Genomic DNA, 13,233 nt, shown 5'->3' with positions numbered 1-13,233 from the left:
AGGTCCGTCGTTCAATCCGGCGTGGGGGCACACCAATATTTTTGCCAGCGTGGACGAGTTATTCAAAGTAGAGATCAAATGAAAGGAAGGGTACGACCGATCCAGTTCCGGCGTTGACTCCGGAGTGTGGGCCGGCATCATTTGCACAGTTGCTTGTGCTCCTACTGAATGTAGTAGCACTGGCTCTTGATTGTCCGAAACAATGTCAATCCATTCGTAACATCTTACATCTGTCGCTTTTCCTCTTGCCCGAAGATGATTCCAGAGGTCTCAAATGGGCATTTCATTTTGAGGAGTGCAAGACAGTAGGGTAGGTGACGAGCAGGGCGCCTATCGGCTGGGGCTACCTCATTCATTGACCTGGACTAATGCTGTCACGATGATGCTGCAGGTCTCTCGAGATACAAGGCATCCTCGCCGTAGCCATGCACCTTATCCGCCAGAGTCGCATCGATTGAAGCGGGCGGTCGAAATCCATAGCGACCCCAGAAGGGCACAGTGCCGTATACCGAGACAAGACAAGCGCCGTCTGGGAAGCGCTCAGTGTCGGCGGCGACCGAGAGAAGTCGGCGGATGCCCTGGCTCGCAAGACTCTTCCCCCGGTATTCGGGGAGGACGCAGAAGTCGTGGATGTAGTACTGGGTGGCCTCGGGCGGGATGCCCCCAAGCGCAGCGTCCAGAGCAGGCGGCTGGCGGGGTCGGATTGGATGCGAAATGGCGTAGCCGCAGAGCTCTCTGCCGCCGCCATTCAAGTCTTTCACGAGTGCCAGGCACCCTTCAGGAAACAACTTGACACGTTCGGCGAAGACGTGCTCGCCTTCAGGGAGCGTAGAGTGGATCACGTCGGCAATGCGCATTACGGCTTCGATGTCGCCGGGAGTCAGCGGTTCCCATACTGCCTCCATGATGGCCATGTCATTAGGGCGCTGTTTCGTGCCACGTTCTACTGGGCTAATATCGTGGGATGAGTGGCGATGTAACAGAGAAGAGAAATAATCCAATTTGTTAATCACTGGCAGACTCTGGAATGGGTTGCTTGCGTCCTCACTGATTGCTGCATGTTTTTTTGGTGCTTACCTAGGTAGGTACATTTGCAATCGACAGACTTTAGCGCTTCCTTCAGGCGTCAGGCATTGGGGGACATAGCCCGCCATCGCCATTGGAACATGGCAGAATTGCTCACCACGTGGATCAATTCTCCCAATACTAATTCATGTTTCAATCCAAAATATATTCATACTGGTGACGAATTGTTCAGCTTACCAATACTGTCTCCATCTGGCAGCCAAACCGCTATCCAGCAAAAACATAGAAATTTGCCAAAAGGAAAGGGTATCTGATTGAATCAGATGCATCAGGAATTGAGCCCGATGCGGGGGTCGAACCCGCAGCCTTGAGATTAAGAGTCTCACGCTCTACCGATTGAGCTAACCAGGCAGATGGTTCTTATTTGTTGAAAAAATAGACCGCTAATGGTGTCCAGGATACCAGGTCAAACTTGTGGAAGCTGTGTGTGTGGGTGTGTGGGCAATAGGGTTGGTTGATGGACTTATGATCGAGACGTTGGTGGGTGGGAGTTTGCTCTGTTCTAGTGGGTGGATAAGGGGGGCATTTTTCAGTTCCAGGGTAACCCCGCGAAGAGCTCCTGGTTGAGTTGGGGACCTCCCAGGTAAGATCTTTGGGGAGCTGCTAAACCTTACATGGCGGCGGGTCTTAACCACAATTACGCCTTGCTACTTGCCTCTAATATCACATCTAGAGCAACCCCAAAACCACTTCCCCATTGCTGCGAAAGCCATTTTATAGGTCTCCTTTCGATTTCAAACTAAATACAGTGAGAAACTGCGTATTGTATGTCTTCGTGTTCTGCTGGGCTGACTTCCAATGACACAGAATCTAGGTTTGAGAGACTAACAAATGAAACAACCTCATGGTCACCGACTAGAGACTCGACCAAGTCGACGCATGCAGAGAAGCATGATACAGCCACATATAGCGATTCTCCAATGATAACCAGATATAAGTCTCGCTGCGAACCTGAAAGACTTCCATCATGTCGCATTTGTATGGTATCTCCGATTTAAACCTCAAGGTAAACCTTGAACAACCCCGCGCATTACGGGCCATCTCCGTTGACTATGAATTCCTCCATATAACAACGAGCAATCTTTCATGTCATGGATCTCAAGTTATCATCGAGTTATACCCGTCTGGGACAGTCAATTTCGAGAGAACATTTCACACCACCGTTGATTATAATAAGCCCACCAAGACACCATGGATCAGCCGGTACAATACTCGGGCCTCACGGCCACGGTGCAGAACTTATTTGATAAACAATCGGCTTGCAACAATTCAATCGGGCTATTGTCCGGTATCCCAAGACCAGCATGGGGGGTTCATCTCACCAGACAGGTGCCTGACAATCAACCCATTGACAAAGGCACCCAGGGTGTCAACATTTCAAGCGAGAACAATGGTCAAACAGCTTCTGACCATGTAATCAAGTCTCCCGCAACGGAGCCCACGAGGACACCTCTCCTACTACCACCACGACCATCAACAGCAGCTGGTTCGTTGGCCTCAACAAGTCATACCGACGCCAACGCCCAGTCTCCTCCATCTCGATGCAGATCTATCAGTGACGTCCAGGCTGACATCAAGAGCCGTATTGCGGGCATTGATGTGGCTCGGTCAACTCGGACTGAAGCCGAGACTCCCGCCATGCCCGAAGTTTCAGCAATTATGCAGGCAGTTCCTCCCCAAAACTCAAACATTCCCACGGGTCCCCGGAAGGGAATAGCCTCAATCAGCCAAAAGCCTCCCCGGCACAAGAAACCAACGCCGCGCACGAAACAAGCAATGGCCGAAGCGTATGCAGGAAACCATTCCGAATGGGTAAAATCCTTCTATCTTGGGGACTTTCCCAACCCAGCATTTGTGGACCTAGGTAATGGTAATGTTCAAAAGAACAAGACACGCATCCTTCCGATCCAGATTTGCAAGGCGGAGCAGAATGCCATATTCGGAAGAAGACTCGTTCTCTTTACTGACAGCAGTTACGAACTTGTCACTGGTATATCAGGCGCCGCCGTGGTATATCGACGGTTCTACGATCTGGAGTCCACAGAGGCGGAATCTTCTGTCCCAGCCGCCTGGGAGGACGAGGCGTACGGCTATTTTGGAGGACCCGCAAACCGCGGTTTTGAAGAAATAGCGCTTGGGGCCGCCCTGGGTGTCGTGCACAGAGAGGCTGAGGATCTCTTCGCTAAGCCTCACTGCGAAGCTGATGGCAAACGGGAACCGCTGCGTGTTTACGTTTTTGCCGACTCCCGAGACGCTATCGGCAATCTCCAGAAAATCTCGACAAATGAAACCAAGCTCAAGCTTATGAGCGACGCCCATATACTGCAGCTAACAAAATCGTGGAGGAGCGTCCAGCCTCTCTTGAAGGAGGGCAAGGTACGGCTGGAGATCCACTGGCTTAAAGGTCACAATGGAGTGGAAGGCAATATGCGGGCAGACAAACTGGCCCAGCAAGCTCGATTGACGGCCACCAGATTCGCTATGGCTTGCCGTAGCCCCTTGGGTTCCGAATTGGGCTGCGACATGGTCTCGCTTAAGGATATGGAACAGGAGCTACTGTTGGCAAAGTCTGCTGCAAAACGGTGCGGATCATCTCTTCAGCAGCCGGGCTCTGGCATCAACGAGCTGGAGAAAGGGAAGGAGGTGGCACAGCAGGACGCCCTGGGTCAGATCCGGAAGCTCTTCAACGACTTCTTCAATGAGACACGGGAGAACTCGGAGAAGCTGAACAAGTTGGCCTTCGACGAACTAAGAAAGGAACTACCCAAGCTGCGCAAAGAATCTCCCCAGCAGGAAGGCAGAAAGTCCCAGAAGAACAACCTGGCCGCCTATGACGAGCTGAGAACAGAGATATCCAAGCTTTCCCTCCAGCAAGAAGCCCAGAATGCCCAGGCCGAGTCCATGATGATGGCCCTCGAGGAAGCGACAGGCGAGTGGAGAGACAGCCTTGCCGCACAGAGCCGCGAGATCAAGGCAATGCGAAAAGAGGGCGAGGAACTGCTGCGAACGCTGCGGGACGAAACCCGGGAGGCGGTCAAGACGATGGTCCAGGCTTTGGCCAGTGGTGTCAAAGAGACTGGCAACGAGCCCGATGGAGAGGGACAGAGCGATGCCACTTCTCCTACCTCCGCTTTACGCAGCGACAACGAGGGGGAGGTGCCGGTGGAAGAAGCAGACGTGACGACTGATGCTGCGCAACCAGATGACGAGGTCACATCCTGCGCGAGCTCGGGCGGGTCTGGGGAAACGGTCAAGACGGCCTTCAAGTTCGCCGTCATCAGTATCGAACAGGACGATATTGAAAGCGAGGACCACGTTGGGATCGAGGACGAGGACCAGGATGTTATTATGTCTTCTACTTCAACTGAGGTGGCGGAAGCGACAGACCTGGTGACTGAATCGGGACGTCCAGACGACACGACGAATTCTTGCGTGAGCTCAGGTGAAACCGTCTTTGGGGAAACAGTGGCGCTATCTGCAGGATCAGACATTCGGGGGAGAACGGTGGCAAGTCCTCAGGGAAGCTGCGACGACGAGACAAATTGCTGCGGAAGCTGCATTTGCGCTGGCCGGGCCGAAAGCCCACGGCTATTGCTGCCAGCAATTCCTGAATACAGATTAATATCCAAATCGCAACTGCCATTTACGGCCTATAGCTGCTCGTGTCGCTGTCGCTAGATAACCAGGCATTCAACTACTAGATATCAATGAGAAGAAAGTTTTCGTGACAGTCAACATCGATACCAAGTGGGTGCATGTGCGCCTATCAATCTCAGGCCCACCTGTCTATTCTTAGATCCCTGTATGCCCAGCTGCACCCTTGCGTCCATGCATGCTAATATGTTGCGTAACGAAGCTGCGCCGTCACACCAACTGCAATCGTGCCTTTCCATATATATCTTTACCCGGCAGCTGCCGCCTGACTCTTCGGTCATCCTTTCCTCCTATTCCTCAAACGCCAACAAGCAATGGAGAGCATTCTAGCACGCCCTGCGCAGGCGCTTGCCGTCGCAGCGCTGGCAATCGTTGCCACGTACCTGTACCGGAGACTGCACCACATGCGTCTCGTAGCCCACGCCCACCTTCCGCAGCACCCTTCGTCGCTCCTTTGGGGCCATCTGAAGCTATTCGACGAATTCATCAAGCGAGGAATCACGAATCGCCACCCAGGTTAGTCTCATTGATCTTCCAGTCGGTGCCGGGCGGTGGCTGATTGATTGTGCGGGGAAACCCTGAACAGACATGGTCCTTTCCGAGATGAACCGAGCATTGGGGGACCCACCGGTGATGATGGTGGACAACTGGCCCGTCTTCCCCAAGATGGTTGTCATCAGGAGCCACGAGGTTGCCGAGCAGGTATGCAGTCCTGTGGTTCGCTAGCGGCGCAGATGGCTGATATTTTCATTGCCCCCGTCATCAGGTAGCGAGACCATCAAGCCACTTCCCTTATAGTGTGCTGAAATCGGGCTCCGTGGAGCGCATCATGACTCTGATCGGTTCAAAGTCCATTTTGTTTAAGCAGGTATGCGATTACCCAGTTTGCCCATCCCTCATCTTTGCACGCAGCTGTTTTTAGCTCGTTCGCTAATCTCACTCATGCAGAATGAAGAGTGGAAAGATGTGCGCAAGAGATTCAACCCCGGATTTGCGCCCAAACACCTGATGTCTCTCCTACCAGTCCTAGTGGACAAAGCGGGCCCGTTTGTGAAACTCCTTGACAGCTTCGTACAGACAGGAGAGTCGTTTTCCCCTAGACGAGATCACCACGAATCTCACGTTCGACGTCATTGGAGCGGTGACCATGGGCGAAGACATGGAGGCCCAGAACAAGGACCCTGCCCACCAAGGCGAGCTGATCCGCAACTTTAAGGCGGTAATCAAGAGTACGTGTATACCCAACATCGACTGTGTTACTTATTGGGTGCTAAGACACCAGACCTCACATAGCTTTTGCCGACAGCAAGCTCCAACCACCTGGGTGGATGACCCCTTTTGTACATGCTAAGCGGCTTGTTCTTGGGAGGCGTAACACGCAGCTTCTGGAGGAAATTGTGAGGCGCAGCTTCGAGTCGAGGAGGACGGCAACTGATCAGCTGTCTCAAGACAAGCAAACGCCCGACAAATCCCGGTCAGTCTTGGCGCTGAGCTTGCAGGAAGTCGAAACGCTCACCCCCAAGATTATGGAGGAAACATGCGACCAGCTCAAGACCTTCCTATTCGCGGGCCACGACACGACCAGCACCACGATAATCTGGGCCATATACGAGCTGACCCGCACGCCACACGCGCTTCAGCGAGTGTACGAGGAGCTGGACAGCCTGTTCGGCCTCGAAGAGGGCGGCGCGGGAGACCCCGAAGTGGTACGCCGCAAGCTTCTCGAGCCCGGCAATGGAGAAGACATTGTTCGCCGCATGACGTACATAGGAGCGGTCATTAAGGAGGTGCTCCGGCTGTATCCGCCTGCCGGCACGGTGCGCGCAGTACCACCTGGTACTGGATTTGTGGTTTCAACGTCCCAAGACGACGAGTATAACCTGGACGGCACATGGGTCTATCTAAACCACTACATGATCCACCGCGACCGTGCCGTATTCGGCGAGACGGCCGACGAATTCGTGCCCGAACGCTGGCTGCCCCCTGGTGAGGAGCGGGGGACATGGTCCAATAGCAATGGCAAAGGCAGCGACAGCGACTGGAGCGGGAGCGGGTCCACGCCAAGCAGTGCCTGGCGGGCCTTTGAACGCGGGCCCCGGAACTGCATCGGCCAGGAGCTGGCCAACATCGAGGCGCGCGTCATCCTTGCCTTCGTGGCCCGTCGGTACGACTTCGCCAAAGTGGGCCTCGGCGAGCTGGACTTGGACAACAGTGGCCGGCCAGTCCTGGATGATCAAGGCCGCTATTACAAGGTTCAATCGGAATTGTACAACGTGAGTTGTTTCGCAAACCTGGCTATCAGGAAAACCTGCTCTTGAGGCTGATGAAGCTGACGTCTACCAGACAATACAGATTACCGGCAGGCCTGTGGACGGAATGATGATGCGAGTAGGCTTGTCACCAGGAGAGAACCGCTAACAAGTTGTATATCATCCGTGCTAAGGTCGAGGGGCGGGTATACCCCTTAAAGATATGGATTTGAGGTATACCCTGAGTTTTGCCGAGTGGCGATCCCCGCTTCGTTTACCCGACATCATCCCAGGCACCAGGTGCACTGGCTCCTTTTGCACGATCCGGATCTGAATAGGAGATATGTCAACGGATCTCTTCCAGTACCACACAGCCAGGCGCCATCAGAAAACTCCTTGTCCCTGCATCCAGTGGTCCAATCTAGATCAAACTGGGGCAGCTATGGAGGGTCATCTGTGTGTCTTTATCTGGTAGCCCGCAAAGATCTCATCGAGCAAAAGATGGGATTTCCAATAGCGGTAGTTTAGGGAATTGCGATGTGAGATGCACTCATTTCTTGCGTCCTTGGACTAGCCAATCCCTATCTAGGCAGATTGATGGCGAGTGCCTTATACAAATCCCGCAGTCTGCTAGCCTAGCTTGGTAGGTACACTACGCTGTAGTGCTGGACGTTGGCCGCCAATGACTGCCAGGAAGTGAAGTCCCCAGTGTATTGAGGAGGAGCCGATCATAGCGGCAGAAGGGAAGACCTTCCGCCAGCCAATAGAACGTCTTGGCGCTGCGGAAATGGGCCGCATCTGGAAGATGACATCGTGGGACGGAATGTCATCTCCTGCATCGAAGATTTTAGGTGTGGAATCTCCCCTCTCGTGCTGAAAACGGCAATGAGCTGCGGTAAAGATCTTAGCCGTTCGCCTGGGCCAATAGAGTTCGCCGCCGCGCCGAAGGGGATTTGACCGGTGGTGATCGGTATTTGGTCAATCAACTAGCTATCAAATAAAGCTCTGCAAGAGATTGGGACGAGATTGGGACAAGGGAGGCCCAGAGGCAACCGATTGAAAGATGTTTCCAACTAGAATGGAAAAGAATTGCTGCCATGCCGTCCTGCCCGGGAGGATGGGTCGGGATCGACGGATTTTCAGGGCCAAAAAGCTTATTGGAGGCAGCTGGACTCGAGGACCACGTGGAACGGCCTGGGACGGTCCACTTTATCCCAGGCCTGTCAGTGTCAGCGCTGTCGCTCAGGACAGCCATGAATTTGTTGTGTACTAAGTATGTGTCGGTGCCACCATGAGGGACCATCGAAGACCACAGCGACCGACTTTGTGGGCGGAAGTTCGCCAAGGGGCCTGAGAATGAAATGGGGGCGTCCGTGCTGCATTGCGTGCCCGCCACGACAAAGCCAAGCAACCAACGCCATGAGTAATAGCAAGCAGTAGGCGACAGAGAGAGGGAACAGAACACAAACGATAACGTGCTATCGATCAGTATCCGCTGGCTCATCCCCGTAGCCCATTGTATATGGGGTAGTCCGCACCGATTGAGCATTGTCTGCCAATCAGTGGCATCTCGCACTCTCAACTCGACCATCCGGCAGATGATCACGACGGAAATAAGCGTGACAATTGCCGCTGGACGCTGTGTTCTCTTTGGATGGTCCGAGTTTTTTGCGAATGTCCACCTGCCGGCTTCGGTTTTTTTCAATAGACTGGAAGATAGCCCATGCGCTTGTCCGCTTAGCTGTAGCGACGGCGCCGACTCAGCACCCACCACAGTAGGGACAGGCTCAGCTGAAAGGGCCCCCGCCCGCCCCGGGCTAGCACTAAACCAGCCCGTTGATACGACTTGCGGTGCCTGAGCACATGGGAAACAGAGGTGGGAGGGTTGCAGGACGGCAGGGCTTTTTCAGCTGCCAGGAAAGAAGAAGAAGAAAAAGCAACGATGTGCTGTCCGCTTTGGGAAATGAGCCGCCTCTGCAGACTTTACCCGTGGATCTTCGCAAACATCGTGGTTCGGGAAAAAGCCATGTGCAGCTGCTGCGAAGGGAGTCCCCATTGGCCGCCTCTTTCTTTTGACGTTGTCGTTCTGCATCCGACGGGCTTGAGCGATGTGTAGTAAAATTTCTCCCAAAGTTCGATGTGGTTTCCATGTGCCCATACCCTAGCAAGCGCTCTAAATAATGTAGTAGCGGCGTCCACTATGTCAAGTCTTGTTGCGCAGATACACACATACACGAACCCGACTGAGTGGGGAAGGCGACAACGCCTGCTTAGCTCCGGACGGCAGATGCGCTCAGAATGGGGACGCTCGTGTGTGCGTGCGGAAGTACATGCGTACATACCAAGGTACCTAGACTCAAGCCAGAGAGAGCGTGCCTGTCAAAGCTGCCATCTCATAAAGAATGAGACACCCTCCCGCGCGAACCACTCCCCGCGTTTGTCTACTCATTTACTTCCTTCACCACCTTACCCTGGCTGACTGCTTACTCAACTGTTCACCTTTTTCAGCCCCTCGATAACCGACTTCGTCGATAGCACTTCGTTGTAGCCAGTTGCCTAACCCCAAGCCGTCACAATGCAGTTGCCGTCGTGCCTCGTCTGGTACAAGAAACCCGAGTACAGAGATATCAAAGAGTATTCAAGCGCCATCGTCAGTGGGAGGAGATCGCTTAGTCCAGATGGAAGGGGGAAGATTTCCGTTCCCCGGAGCCTTGCTCTCGAAAGGGTGCTGGCCAACAAGACATGTAAGGCCAATTCATTCATTGCTCTCCAGCTACACCGGACACATACTGACAAGTTGGATATAGGTAGTCCTTTGTCGCTGTACGACTTTTACATGTATCTGAAGTACATTGAATACTCGCCTGAGAACCTCGAGTTCTACATCTGGTGAGTCGAGCCGCTCTCCACCCCCCCTCGTCTAATGTACCGGAGCTGACATGCGAAACAAGGTTCAAGAACTATGAGAAGAACTACCGGAATGGCACCTTTGGAAAAAGCGATGGCGGCTTACATATGATCGACTCAGCCACAACCCTCGCAGAGGAAACGTTTGATGGAGATGATACGTCAGTGGACACAAAAGAACCAAACTACGACCCGGAAATAGGTATGAATCTGTTATTGTCACATATATGCTGTCGCGCATTACTGATTCGAGTCTCACTCCTACAGCCGACGGAACCGTGGAGAAGATCGCCCAGCTCATCAGCCCCGAGACCAAGTGCGCCCGTGGGACGAAATGCGTACACTCCACCCAGGGCGGATCCTACCACGACGACGAGGATGAAGAAGAGCAGGAGCTCAAGGAAACCCCGGCCAACGCACGAGCCCGCAAGACCCTCAGCTGGCAGCAGGCGATGCGCCCGACCACGGAAGGCGGCATCATCCCCGAAGCGGACCGACACCACCGCGCCGAGCTCAGCGCCGTCGTCCACACCTTCCTGCTGCCCGGGTCCCGCAGCGAGCTCAACATCCCGCCGGCAATGCGGGAGCAGGTGGTACAGGCCCTGCGCACCTCGTCCGACCCGGCGTGCCTCAAGCCCGTCGCCGACCATGTCTACGGCCTGCTGCGCAACTGCTCGCACCGCAACTTCATCCGCCTGGGCGTCGGCAACGGCACCTTCGAGACGGTGTGCATGGCCACCTCGGCCGGCATCGTGCTGACCCTCGCCGGCCTCCTGACCGCCCTGCTGCTCGCCTTCACGCCCCGAGAACACGCCCACAGCCGCGCCAGTGTCCTCGCCGCCTGGCCCCTCTGGTGGGTCGGGCTTAGTCTGGTCCTCTCCGGCCTCCGCGGCAGCTGCTTCTTCCTGCTTCTGTTCTCCCGCCGCCAGCCTCTACCATGGGAGCGTTACGATGACAGCCCGGCTGTGCTGTCCGAGCACGCGCGCAAGTCCCGGTTCATGCGCTTCGTGTCCCGCATGATGATTTTTGACCGCAAGTGGAAGGTGCAGGACCAGCACCTCCGGAACCTCCAGCGCAAGATCGTTACCCAGTCTCTCATTGGCGGTGCCATCTTCGCCAGCATCGGCGTCCTAATATTTGTGTTCCTGCCTGTTTGGCGGGAGCCTCTGTAGGGTTGTCACTGCTATACCGCCGGGGTTGCCCTTCCTATCGTTTACACATACAGTTTCCTTTTTTTATTCTCCAAGTACCATGCCAAGAGACGGGATAGATGCATGTTGCTTGATGGTCTCGATGCTCTTGGAAACTTATTAGTCTTTTACCTATGATACCCAGAATGTTCAAGCTATCCCACTATAACCAACGTCTTCGTCCATGTTTTGCCTATTGACAGCTAATGCACTCACCATTCATTCCTTTTTTCTTTGTAGATGACGTTCAAGAGAGCTTGTGCTTCCCGATGCGATAATGGCCGAGTCCGGCCGAGTCGGGTGCGGATGACATAAGTCAGGTACCAGGGGTAATCTCGCTTACTAGGAGCTAAGGGGCAGGACCGTCTTGACGTTTAAGGCGCCAGAGTGGATCACAACAAGTCGTTTCCGCCACGAGAATTGGGAATGCGTCGATCTCTTCTTCCATTCTGCTGCTGCTGCTGTTGGGCTGAAAGGGTATACTGTCTTTCAATCGCCCTTGGCTCTCAGGGCGCCAATCAACTTCTTTCAGCATGCGCCTAGCAATGCTACCCACCGCGCTTCTGGCGCTTGTGCTACCTGCCGCCGTCCATGCCCAATTCACGTTCCCGCCGCCCTTGGACCGCCCGCTGACCGACTACACGTCGGGCCTGGCGCAGTCCACCCTCAACTTCTCCGACGGCGACAACATGTTCGGCGGCTGGTACACGCCCGGCCGCCTCAAGTCCTACATGCTGTACCGGTGCACGCACACCCCGTCCTCGGAGCCCATCCGGCCGTCCAACAGCACCTTCTGGGACCGCCAGGGCCGCCCCTCCAAGTCGGGCGACGGCACGTGGGAGCAGATGCCCCTCCTGGAGGAGGGCACCATGGGCTTCGAGACGGGCTTCAACCCGGGCCGGAACCCCATCTGGTTCCACGGCGACTTCTTCGCCCCCAACGCCACCACCGGCCGCCTCTGCTGGTTCGAGCTCTACCCCGGCACCGAGGGCTACGACAACCCGCCCGAGGCCGCCGACATGACGGAAGGCGGTCATATTAATGGCGGCTACGTCCGCACCGCCACCGTCGACGGTGGCTCCGACTGGTACTTTGCCACGGTGCCGTTCGAGGTCCGGCCGCGCCGGGCGAGCGGGCTGACGGTCACGTGGAAGGGCGGGACGCCGCGGCCGGATATCTTTCGCAACTCGACTGAGAATGCGGCCGCGTTCGCGCGGGAGTTTCCGCAGTATGTGAAGTCGTCGTCTTCGTCTAAGGATTCGGCGGCGGCGGGTGGGGTTCGGCCTTGTTCGGGGATGGGGTTCTGGTTGGGGGCTGTTGGGGTTGCGCTGGCGGCGACGCTTAGCTGATACTTTCAACGTTGGACTTGATGTTTCCTTTGCCGGTTGTAGGACCGGGTCGACCGCAACCACTTAATGCCGCCGCTTAATCGCGTAGTATATATCAGATAGAAATAGACTGACTGTATATTTGCCCAATTTCAGTTGGCGCCTTGACACCCCCCTGTCAACCCCTTCATAGATCCGTTCGTCTCCATCTTGTTGGCTCATATTGTTTCGGCTATTTTTCTTTTCAACTAAACACAAAGAGCAATACACCTTAGCGAAATATATAAGATTTTCAGTACTTCAGTACTCAAGTTCCATGGAGACAATCTGGAGGGGTGGATCCTCGGTGTGTTAGCACCAAATGATGGGGTTGCCAAACGGCACGAAGATTCAGCAAATGCTCCCTTTATGAACCACCGCAACAACCCTTTCTTTCACATACGACCATATCCTGCTGAATACTAGGGATCCCGTCCGCTCTCCCATATATAAGCTTCAGAGAGCTGAATTAGTACTAGGGTCGGTGACGACCTGGGAATCCTCGGTGTTGTATGTTTTGCTTTTTTTGGATCGCGTACTTTTCGCCGTTGCCCCTGAGAATCGATGCCCAGTTTCTCATTTGCACATTGCTTCTATGGCTGACAATGTTGTAGTATCTACTCTTTCAGAAATACACTCGTTACGCGCTTGAGGCACCGTCTCTTGTCAACGTAGTGACAAAGCGTGGAGCCCTGGCGAGCTCAGGAGATGATCTCCTGGACGGCCGGGTGGGCGAAAAGCAATGACAAATCTTCACCCTTCCCAGGGATCAGGATAAAC

At 54.6% G+C, this 13,233-nt stretch overlaps 5 protein-coding genes across 5 annotated transcripts; 4 read left to right on the top strand and 1 right to left on the bottom strand.

Moving 5' to 3' along the window:
* Positions 1-374: 374 nt before the first annotated feature.
* On the bottom strand, positions 375-905 carry PG985_002984 (uncharacterized protein; the record flags this gene model as incomplete). Its single annotated transcript, XM_066822753.1, has 1 exon — positions 375-905. The coding sequence occupies one exon, from the start codon at positions 903-905 to the stop codon at positions 375-377; it is 531 nt and encodes a 176-aa protein (XP_066690185.1).
* A 1,957-nt stretch (positions 906-2,862) lies between these two features.
* On the top strand, positions 2,863-4,708 carry PG985_002983 (uncharacterized protein; the record flags this gene model as incomplete). Its single annotated transcript, XM_066822752.1, has 2 exons — positions 2,863-4,518; positions 4,553-4,708. 2 exons carry the CDS (start codon positions 2,863-2,865, stop codon positions 4,706-4,708), a joined length of 1,812 nt encoding a protein of 603 aa, XP_066690184.1.
* A 346-nt stretch (positions 4,709-5,054) lies between these two features.
* PG985_002982 (cytochrome P450) lies at positions 5,055-7,158 on the top strand (the record flags this gene model as incomplete). Its single annotated transcript, XM_066822751.1, is given in 7 exon segments — positions 5,055-5,256; positions 5,327-5,442; positions 5,507-5,608; positions 5,689-5,811; positions 5,822-5,969; positions 6,034-7,013; positions 7,093-7,158. 7 exon segments carry the CDS (start codon positions 5,055-5,057, stop codon positions 7,156-7,158), a joined length of 1,737 nt encoding a protein of 578 aa, XP_066690183.1.
* A 2,406-nt stretch (positions 7,159-9,564) lies between these two features.
* Positions 9,565-11,068, top strand: PG985_002981 (uncharacterized protein; the record flags this gene model as incomplete). The annotated part of the gene is made up of 4 exons (XM_066822750.1): positions 9,565-9,733; positions 9,797-9,878; positions 9,941-10,057; positions 10,099-11,068. The coding sequence occupies 4 exons, from the start codon at positions 9,565-9,567 to the stop codon at positions 11,066-11,068; spliced, it is 1,338 nt and encodes a 445-aa protein (XP_066690182.1).
* Positions 11,069-11,619: 551 nt separating this feature from the next.
* PG985_002980 (uncharacterized protein) lies at positions 11,620-13,199 on the top strand (the record flags this gene model as incomplete). The annotated part of the gene is made up of 3 exons (XM_066822749.1): positions 11,620-12,314; positions 12,933-12,963; positions 13,068-13,199. The coding sequence occupies 3 exons, from the start codon at positions 11,620-11,622 to the stop codon at positions 13,197-13,199; spliced, it is 858 nt and encodes a 285-aa protein (XP_066690181.1).
* Positions 13,200-13,233: the final 34 nt, after the last annotated feature.

This window comes from Apiospora marii (assembly GCF_038362585.1).
Source record: "Apiospora marii strain CBS 49790 chromosome Unknown utg000002l_segment0_segment0, whole genome shotgun sequence".
Lineage (NCBI taxonomy): Eukaryota > Fungi > Ascomycota > Sordariomycetes > Amphisphaeriales > Apiosporaceae > Apiospora > Apiospora marii.
The sequence above is the reverse complement of the archived record's forward strand: the minus strand, read 5'-3'. Positions and strand labels throughout refer to the sequence as shown.